Source organism: Lathyrus oleraceus, chromosome 2, assembly GCF_024323335.1.
Source record: "Lathyrus oleraceus cultivar Zhongwan6 chromosome 2, CAAS_Psat_ZW6_1.0, whole genome shotgun sequence".
Lineage (NCBI taxonomy): Eukaryota > Viridiplantae > Streptophyta > Magnoliopsida > Fabales > Fabaceae > Lathyrus > Lathyrus oleraceus.
Window position 1 is genome coordinate 44,243,832 of NC_066580.1, and position 11,124 is coordinate 44,254,955.

At 33.3% G+C, this 11,124-nt stretch overlaps 1 protein-coding gene across 1 annotated transcript; it reads left to right on the forward strand.

Moving 5' to 3' along the window:
- The first annotated feature begins 7,328 nt into the window (after positions 1-7,328).
- Positions 7,329-9,572, forward strand: LOC127118002 (glucan endo-1,3-beta-glucosidase). Its single transcript, XM_051048133.1, has 2 exons — positions 7,329-8,860; positions 9,290-9,572. Exons 1-2 carry the CDS (start codon positions 7,468-7,470, stop codon positions 9,322-9,324), a joined length of 1,428 nt encoding a protein of 475 aa, XP_050904090.1. The 5' UTR covers positions 7,329-7,467; the 3' UTR covers positions 9,325-9,572.
- Positions 9,573-11,124: the final 1,552 nt, after the last annotated feature.

The window sequence follows — 11,124 nt, forward strand, 5'->3', positions numbered from 1 at the left end:
TTGATTAAAATACTATGTCAAGTTCTAGTCCTAAGGGAGCATGCATTGGTTAATCAAAAATCTGATTAAAAATTCTAAGTCAAAATTAGTACTAAAGAAGCATATCATGTTATATGGCTAAACACAACAAAATAAACCCCTAAAGGTAAAATGGTCATTTCACATGAATATTCAATTTAAGAAAAAATTAAACCCTAATCAATATCCTAACTAAAACCTAAAAATTAATCAATTTCTAAGAAAACTATTTTAATCAAATCAAATAAACCTAATTATTTGTAGAAATCTAACTAAACTAAAAAAATCAATTAATATTCTAATTAATCCTAATTTTTATTCTAATTAAAATCCTAATTATAATTAGTCTTAAAAATCTAACTTAATTAAACTAATCCTAAAAAACTCTAAATGACCTAATTAATAAAAATAAAGCTAAAAAAATGAAACAAGAACAAAAGGAATAATGAACTCATATTAGGAGTGTAAAAAGCAATTAAAATAAAGTCTAATGGCCCAAAAGAACCATATAATCAGTTTCGTCTTATATGCTGTTTTGTCTTATATGTCATGCTGAACTAGTCATGCTGCAACACGTGGCGATGTCTAGAAAAGTGAAAAAAAGGAAAAAGAGATAGGACACGTGTCACGATTCTGGGAGTTCAGAGTTTAATCAATAATTGTTCATTAATTAATTACACAAAATCTTGAATTTTGATCTACTAAAAATTAATAAATCAAAAAATTAATATGCAAATTATATATCACCGAACTTGATTTTTTGCAAGGAATCCAAATATGAGACGGCATTTTGCAAATGAGCCATGAATTTTGAAGATTCGGGCGAAAAGGTGAAAAATAAAGTATGTAAAGAATCGATCAATTCTCATTTGTTATAATGATTCGTGAAAAAGTAATCACATATTCAGAATCATGATGAAAAATCGCTTCTAATGATATATTCATACGTAATTAACGGTTAAGAATTTAAAAACCACTATTTTTAAGTTTATGTGTTTTATGCAAAATAAGTGTTTATTTAATAAGCAACATTCAAAAGACTAGCTAAAATTAATCAACAACCAAAAATCCAATAGTTCATAGCAAATGTGTGGAAGAGATAATAGATTACCAACGAAATAGAGATTTGCTCCGGTTAGTGTTGAAAATCGAAGCGTCGAAAAGAAACCCAAAAAACTTCAAGAAATAAGTTTCATTAATCCAATTAACTTGCAAGCTTTGATAATTATTCTTGATGATGAATGAATGTAGAATATGAATCATGAATGCAGAATATTGATGAATAAGTTCGAATTGATGAATCTTGGATGATGATTATTGATAAATCTTGATAAACTTTATAAGATGATTGTTGATGATAATGCTTGAATTGTTGATTGATGATTTATTGAAATTGGATTGTGGCTAAGTTCCACCATTTTAGAACTTCAATATGAAGTTCTAAAGGGTGATGAAGATGAAATTTAGTGAGGGTGATGGAGAAGATAAATATTGCGAGAGAAATTGAGAAGAAAAAGTGGTAGAAAAATAATGATTAATTATGAATTTTCCAAGTTAGGTTAGTTAACCCCCAAAATATGAAAAATAATATGTTTATATAGAATTGGTAGGTGAATGATCATCCTTGAACTATGATTCAAGTAATTGGTTTATCAACAGTTAAGAGTTAATTTAATCCTTAGTTGCGGATCACCAATTTCGACCATAAGATTAAATGTTAAGAGTGTCTAGGATTGAGTGAAAAAAATGGAAGTTGAGATTTGTGTTTGTTTGAAAATTTTGGGTTAGATTGGAAGTTATGGTAGTTAAGGGTAATTAGGTAAATGGATGACTTGTGGAGAAATAGGTAGTTAAGGGTATTTAAAGACCAATGGGGTTGGAGTTTAGCAAAAGTACCAAGTTAGGATGTAAGGCAAAGAGTCACTAGTAACTGAACTTGAATTTTTATGCATTTGCCTTGATTTTTCTACCACTTTTTGCTTGAATTTTGAGTGGCTTAACCCATGAATTTAGTACTTTTGAGAAGTGATATTTTCCACTAAACTTGAATGAAATTTCTCTTTTATTCCAACTTTGTCCTTCCCTTTGAATCCAAGCAAACCTCTGAACTAATTGATGACCATTTCAATCTCTCCTGATAACCATGAATCTCAAATAAAGAGATGATCCCCACCACAAGTAATACGGGAAATAAACCCGAATAATTACCAAATAATATCCACCTTGAAAATCCACTTAAACTAATTAAATCCATTATCATCGAACCTTTGGTCTAAATTTGTTACCATATGCAAATGTCGATGAGTGTATGATCAAAATATAAAAAGTATGCAAATGAACAAAACCATAAGTCAGGAAAATTAAAAGAAAGTAGGGCAAATTTTGGGGTATTACAACGGGGACTGTAAAACTGGACATATATTGCCCAAAAGTTCCCATCATCGTCGGTGTCGATGTTTGAGGCTGACGCGATGTTAGAATTGACCCACTATATGCAGTCGAAACCGCATGTGTAACGCTGGAACCAAAATCGGTTGTTTGTGATGCCAATGTGTCTCCCGCCGAAGACGTTTCTTCGTGTGGTTGTGGTGACACTATCTTGCCACTACGTGGTTGCATATACTAAACACAACGTGTCCCACCGGGTGTGCCAATTTGTTTCTTATAACAATCTCTAGCCTTCCTATAGAGGTTTACTCGCAGGACCGACTACAAATTCCTAGACTGATATGTGTTAAGTATATGGTAGTTTAGTTGGTAAAGTGCTTGGAATACTCGAGCAGTAAGTGAAATGTTTTGCAAACTAGAAATGTAGTAAAAGTAAGGAAAGATAAAAGACAAGATAAAAATGTAAATGAATGAAGCAAATGAAAATAATTTGACAAGTTAAGTGACTTAAAGATAAAGATGGAAGCAAAAGTACATTTTTGTAGGAAGATAACTTTTTTCTCTCAAACGCTTGATACTTCAAGTGTATTCCTATTGCAATGCTAAAAATATCACCCTTTGAAATGAAAATTACATCTTCTTAAATAGTAGTAAGAAATAACTGCTAGGAAATTATGACCCATTCATGATGTGCCATGTGTCGGAGCATATCACCCATGTTGCTGGAAACTTCCCACGTTCTGCTCCCCACGATTAACTCCACCATGGTAAACTGACCTTCGACTTCGACTTCGACAAACTTTCTCTTTCGTCGACCCATCTCTCTTGGATTTCTCCTTCGTCGGTCCCACTTCTGACCGTCCATTGGTCAACCTGGCTTCGTGCTTCTTGGGTCGAAATTTTCCAGCTAACAGGTCCTTATAAAATTACTATGACTAATGGTGAAGGCGTCGTCATACCAAAACCAGAAAATCAATGGAATGATAATGATAAGAAATTATGGTCTTATGATTGGAAGCCACAAAACATTCTCATATCTGCACTCGGTGTTGATGAATTTTACCATGTTTCGAATTGTGAAACCACTAAAGCTATGTGGGACGCATTACAAGTTCCCCATGAGGGAACTAAAGAGGTCAAACAAGCTAGGATCAACATATTGAATCAAGAGTTTGAACTCTTTCATATGAAGCATGGTGAAACCATTACCGAAATGCAAAGGAGTTTCACATATCTTATTAATCAGTTGAATGCTCTAGGTAAGCCTTTTTCCAATGATATTTCTACTAATAAGGTTTTGAGATGTCTTAATAGGGAATGAAAATCCAAGGTCACCGCTATCAAAGAGGATAATGATCTTAAAGTACTTGATCTCACTACTTTGTTTGGAAAATTGGAAGAACATGAGCAAGAACTCTTTTGCTTGGAAAGCCACTAAAAAGACCACAAGATGAAGGTAAAGAAGGAGAAAGGTAAGGACAAAGTGGAAGAGAAGAAGGTAATTGATCTAACAACTTCAAGCTCAAAGTCCTCACATAATTAGCAAGATAATTATGAAACAAAATATGACAAGTATTCCGATGAAGAAGATATGAGTTTGTTCATCAAAAAATTTAATAGATACATGTGGAACCATGGAGATAAGTACTCGGAAAAGAACCAAAGTAAATCTAGAAGGCTATCTAACTCCTCAAAGGAAGGTGAGAATAAGAAGGTTAATCCTATAAGTTCATGCTATAATTGTGGCAAAACGGGTCATTATAGGCTAGAGTGTCCTATGAAGAAGAAAGATAACGAGAAAGGCCATCATAAGAAATCTAGCAAGTCAAAAAGAGGGTATGTTGCTTGGGAAAGCGAGAACGACTCTTCAAGTGAAGAAATCTTAACTTCAAGGGTAGAATCGGCCCGAATTTTCCTCATGGAAAACAAAAAGAAGAAAAAGGTTGTAAGTCACTCTAAACTTGAATCTACTCATGAGCTATCTTATTCTCAGTTACAAGAATCTTTTGAAAATCTACAAAGACAAGTCATAGATGCTTTCAAAAGATTAGCTTCAAACAAAAGAATCTTTTCCCACTTAGAACCTAAAATTTTGGAAAATGAAAAGAACATGGAGGCTCTAAGGCAATATATTCAAGATATTCTAAAAGATAAGAGTGAAGATGTCAAACCTTCATGGTTTGGTTGTGAAACTTGTCATATTTGGAAAAAAGAGTCAAGAACTCTTAAATACAAGTTGTATAAGGCTTTACAACCTAAGATTACTTTTAATATTGATACTTCTAAATATGACATGCCTTATCATAATCCTTATAGAAGGTATAGTTTTGTTGAAAATGATCCTAATAGCAAAATCTTATCATAACTTGTATTGTTATTATTATTGCAAAAAGGGTCACACTATTGCAAAGTGCAAATTTAGGATACTTTTTGTTCCTAAAGGAACCTTTCAATGGTTGCCTAAATGAAACCAAGGGTTCATTAATCATCAAGGACCCAATCAAGATTAGGTACCTAACATTATTCATTAATCTTGCAACATAGATGTCTTAACTCTATGAAGAGAGTATGTGATCTCATTTATAGAGGCTCAAGGCATAATACGGGCAACATCTCATTATTTCTTTGACTATGTGACAAGAAATATGGATTGTGTTACTAAGAAGGTTAAATTTTATTGATTCTTTTAATTAGTAAAAGTGTGTTAATTATTATTAATGTTTTCTATTCGAGAAGTGTCAGAAAAGGTATTGTGTTTCATGATGTAAGATATATTCAACAAGACATACTCAAGTTCATCATATTAGGGATTGATCAACCTAAGATGATAAAACATGAGGAGGAGAAAGATAACCGTCATGATTGAACAAGATTGAAAGTCCAAATATAAGGATAGTCATCAAGTCAATGAGACTCTTGGATACATTATTAATTTCACTTTCAAGTACTTTTGCAAGGGAAAAATGGTTAGAGTGTTCCTTTTTCATTGAGTTTGTGGTACGTTTTGCATTCATTTTAACTTTTGTTTGAGAGGTCCTTGTGGAAGGCAATTGCATCCTCTACCATTCATACAGTAGATAAAATCAGAAAAAACCTTTTTGACAAGTGTCCCATGAAGGGTGAGAAATTGGGAAGTTGGGATTGTGTGTGACCTACGCTTTCATAGGAACTCAGAGCCATGATGGTTTTTCTGAACTTGCACGTCTCAAAAAGACGTTTTAGGTAATATCCATGATGGCAGTGACGTCAACACACAACTTTGAATAATGGTGAAATTTCAAAAATGCCACGTGTCTCTCATAATGAATCGAAAGTGACATTTTTTGGGGGCAATTTTTTAGCCAAGAAGTTTCACTATACTAATCCGACAAGGGAATTAGCTGAAATTTCTGTGCAAACATAAGACAAGATTTCATGCTTTTCGACTAGGGACATTGGAGGAAAAACATCAATGTTCGACATATGAAGAATTTTGTCTGGTACTTAGTGAAATTTCCAAAAATTTGGTTATTCACCAATTTGACAAATCTAAGGAGATTCGACCAAAGCAATTCAAAATCAAACCAAATAACTGTTTTGGATCTTATCCAAATACCAAAGACACGTGGAGATCAATCGAAGACAAGCAAAGCATGCGGAGGTGACATGTCAGATATAAGACAATTGAAGGTTGAAGACAATTAGTTTGTAGTACTATAAATAAGGATTTTAGCGTTAGGATTTAGGGTGACAAAATCATTGTTAACTTCAATACAAACTCAAAGTACCCATACGCAAGCGAGAAATGAGTATCTGAAGTAAATGTACTTGCCTACTAACTTTTACTTATGCAAATAAAGTTTTCTTTTCATTTCATCCACATTTGCTTATTTTTTATTCATTCAAGTTACAATTTCGACTTAGTCTAAATTGCTGATACATTTACTTTCAAATTCATTCATTTTCAAAATATTCAACACAAATATTCGACAACATTAACACACTTTCTTTTCTAAAAAATTTAGCAACATATACTTCAGGATTTACTAGTTTGGTCATTCAAACAATAAATTTAAAATTAAGTGATTGTTTACCAAATCACCGGTGAACACCTCGGAAAAGGGAATGTGAGACCTAATTTACTTTATTCCTTACACCTAAACAAAAAGACATGTATATCTCGTAATCCCTACCACACAATTCTCTAGATTTATCCTAAGTGAAAATGAATAAACACACCCATACAACAAAAACACATCTTATTTTACTTAGTCAAATATAACTAAAGCACAATAAAAACAAAGAAGACATGATATAACCGTTGTCTGGGTTTGAGGATCATTACCAAAGTCATTGAATAAATATAAAAGTCATCCTTTTCTATATATGGAGATTCAAGTCAAAACTCTAAGAATCCACTTTGATCATAAATCTAACAATACTTTGATCATAAGCATCCACTTTTATCATAAATCTAACAACATTTTGATCATAGAATACACTTGCCAAGCAAGACTTGATCTAATTATTATTTTTCTTGCAACATTGTATATCTAAGAAAATATGTCTATATAATTAGTTATTAAATCAATTTCAACCTAAATAGCTGGATAATCCATGACTCAATCAATGCATCACCACTACATTGCAAGTAGCTCTATTTCTATAACAGTTTTCAAGTGGAATAATTCACAGTTTATGTATATCACCCATGTTCACTCCACTTAACAAAATCATTGAGACACATCACAAAATAAAACCAATTCCCGGCAATCATGTTGCTCTAGCCAGCAAACCAAGTCTTCTTTCACAACACGAGGTGGTCCTATTATTACTCGTCCTTTTGTTTTGTTACAGCAACAAAAACACATAGTGGGTCCCAATTACAGATGTAAATTACCCTTTTACCCCCCACTTCCTCGTTCCCCTCAATACATCGATCATAGATAGATAGATACACACTCCTCACGTCACTCCCACTTGTTCCACAAACAAACACACCACATTACACATTCCCACATTCTAACCATTACATAATCTTCACCCTAAACTCATCTCTCTGTTTCTCAACAGAACCAGAGAATGCAGCACTTCACCCTCGTTACGATCTTTCTCGTACTTTCCCTCACCCATCTCACTCCCTCTGATGGAGGTTCCATAGGAATAAACTACGGTCGCATAGCCAACAACCTCCCCTCCGCCATGAAAGTAGTCCATCTCCTCAAATCACAAGGTCTGGACCGTGTCAAAGTCTACGACACCGACCCTTCAGTTCTCCGAGCATTATCCGGATCCAAAATCAAAGTAACCGTTGATCTCCCAAACCAACAACTCTTCGCAGCCGCAAAAGCACCTTCCTTTGCTCTGTCATGGGTCGAACGAAACGTCGTAGCTTACTACCCTCACACCCAAATCGAAGCCATTGCAGTTGGTAACGAAGTCTTCGTGGATCCCAGCAACACCACAAAGTTCCTCGTACCCGCCATGAAAAACATCTACAGAGCACTCCAAAAACATAACCTCCACTCCGACATTAAAGTTTCCTCCCCCATCGCACTTTCCGCACTTGGTAACTCTTACCCTTCCTCATCAGGGTCATTCCGACCCGAGTTAATCCAACCCGTTTTTAAACCCATGCTAGATTTTATCCGCGAAACCGGTTCTTACCTTATGGTAAACGTTTACCCTTTTTTCGCTTACGAGTCAAACGCTGACGTCATCTCTTTAGATTATGCTCTATTTAGACAAAACCCGGGTCAGGTGGATCCGGGTAACGGGTTAAGATATACAAACCTCTTCGACGCTCAAATCGACGCCGTTTTCGCTGCACTCAATAGTTTGAAATACGACGATGTGAACATTGTCGTTTCAGAGACAGGCTGGCCTTCGAAAGGTGATGGCAATGAGGTGGGTGCGAGTGTAGAGAATGCAGCTGCTTACAACGGGAATCTCGTCCGTAAGATCTTGACTGGAAGTGGGACCCCTTTGAGACCTAAAGCAGATCTAACCGTTTATTTATTCGCACTTTTCAATGAAAATCAGAAACCTGGCCCCACTTCTGAGAGAAATTTCGGTTTGTTTTACCCTAATGAAAAGAAGGTTTACGACGTTCCATTAACCGTGGAGGCGCTTAAAAATTACCACGACAATCCGTCACCGGTTGCCGGTGGTGCAAACCAGCCTACTCCGTCGGAGGGAGGTGGTAATGGCGGTGTTTCGAAGAGTACTACCGGGAACACGTGGTGCGTTGCGAATCCTTACGCGGATAAAAATAAGCTACAAGCTGCTTTAGATTTTGCTTGTGGTGAAGGAGGTGCTGATTGCCGTTCGATTCAGCCGAACTCCACGTGTTACAATCCTAACACATTGGTTTCGCACGCTTCGTTTGCGTTTAACAGTTATTATCAAAAACAAGCACGTGCTGGCGGGAGTTGCTATTTCGGTGGTACGTCGTACGTGGTCACGCAAGAGCCTAGTGAGTATTCTAAAACTACGTTTTCACATTGTTTTTTTTAGATTCTAATATTCGGCGTAGTTTAGATTAGTTTTGCTAACGTGATCTAGGTTGTGGAACTAGAAGGTATGCACGTGAAGAGGGAATCTTTTATGATAACACGTGGCATAACTTAATTGGGTAGAGTGTATTATTTTGGGAACACATTGTATAATGTAGGGTACTATAGTGTTTGGATTGATAGGTGAAAAGTACTTTTATGATAACAAAGAGACAAAGGTAAATGTAATTGTAGTAAGTACTACTAGTTCGAAATTTGTTGTAAAAGGGTCAATTAGTCAAAGATTGGGTAATGTGAAACATTGGATTCTAAATGTACTTTATTTTTTATTTTAAAGCCTTAATTTAAGTTCAAATATCATATATTTATGAGTGTGATTTTTTGTGCAGAATATGGTGACTGTGAATATCCCACTGGATATTAAAAGCTGATTTTGCACTGTGTTGAAGGGTGAAGATGAAGAGATTTGGTTGATGATTAGTTAAAATAATGTTTAGTAGTACTTGACTTGTCATTAAGTTGGTGGGAGTTGGTTAGCTAAATTTACTTTTAGAGACTTTAATTAAATTGTATCTAAGTTTTTATTATTTTGGAGTAGTAGTTCATTTTCATTTGCTTAGACTAGAAGTAGTAATCAGTTTTCATTTTGCTAATACATTCTAGTTTCTTTAATTTTAATCTAAGTTTGAGTAAATATAATTTTCTTTTCACCTTTGCAAAACTAATAGTATTTGTGGTGAAACAATCCTCTCTATTTACATATATTTGTGTAAGTTGGAGAAATTGGATAGTGAAGTTAACTTCAAGTGGAAACTGATTTGTTACAAAACTCTTATTATAGAACTTGTAAACATCATAATAACTGCCACCATACATAACTTGGTAGTTTCGATTTAATACTTTGATAGCCCCTAAGCCAGCTGCCAGAGCTTGTAAATGTGGTTCGGCAGTGTAATCACTGATGACAATTTGGGTAACGTATTGAAGAGTGAAAGCAGCATGTATTCAATGAAGTATTCATGCCATGTTTAGTTTTAGCATCTCCTATGGGATAGTTTATGACTTATTTAGTTGGTTTGATGGTGTCACAAACATATTATCTACGTATGTTTTTACTTTAATGATATATTCGAAGCAATTCATAAGATACAGATAAATCTTTCTTTGTTTGATAGCAAATAGGAATGGAAAAAAAAGAAACACAACTCACATTAGTTTAAATTAGATATTCAAGGATAAAATAAAACATAAAAAACAAAAAATAAATTTGTTCATAACTATATATTTGTATAGAATGGTACACTAAATTACTATGATTTTTTTATTTATAAAACTAAAATGGTTAGGTAGATGTGCTTTAATAATAACTCATTATTAAACAATTGCATAATATTTGTGAATTCGTAAAGTATACTAATGATAACGCTAGGAAAGAATAAAATTACAATCGGATTTTCATAGACTTTAGGTGATTTAATGTAGGGGTGTTCAAAAATTTGGTTAACTGATCCAAATACTTAATCTGAACTGAATTGAACCATAAAAAACTTAAACTATTTAAATGATTAGTAAATTGAATTGTTTATTTTAACCAATTCAATTAATCTAATTGAATTTAAAAACCAGTTTAAACTCTTATAAACTCTTTCCACAATTTTATCTAAAATATAAATACTATTATTTCACAAATTCAATAAACTTAATAAATCATTATATTAAAATGATAAATATTTTAATTATAATCTTTTAATATTTTTTAGTCAGTTACTATTATCATAACATTTTCATTTTCACATTACGTGTTCTTCCCCAAATATGAAATATGAACCCTAAATCATCTTCTCTCCAATTCAAACTCAACATCAATTTCAATTTCACCTTCTATTTGTTTTGAATCGATTTCAAAATGATTCATAACTGTTTCTATATATTTTACCTTCTATTAAATGTTTATATATAACTGTTTCTATATATTTTACCTTCTATTAAATGTTTATATATATCAAAATCAATTTCACATTATATATATAGTTTAATAAATGATTATTAAATATTGAATAAAATTAAATAATCAATGTCAATTCTAATTGAAAAATTCTAAATATATCAAGATCAATGTTTTTATATTAAGACTTATAAATCCAAATACGTATCAAGATTTCTAATACGGAGTATATACTAAAACTGATACAATAACACCTTTTTATTTTTGATTCTTTTTGTA

Bases quoted from the DNA above. Each gene is read 5' to 3' on its own strand.
- LOC127118002 (XM_051048133.1), top strand. From the start codon at position 7,468: ATGCAGCACTTCACCCTCGTTACGATCTTTCTCGTACTTTCCCTCACC. The intron at 8,861-9,289 runs GTGAGTATTCTA...TTTTTTGTGCAG, and splicing joins CGTGGTCACGCAAGAGCCTA to AATATGGTGACTGTGAATAT.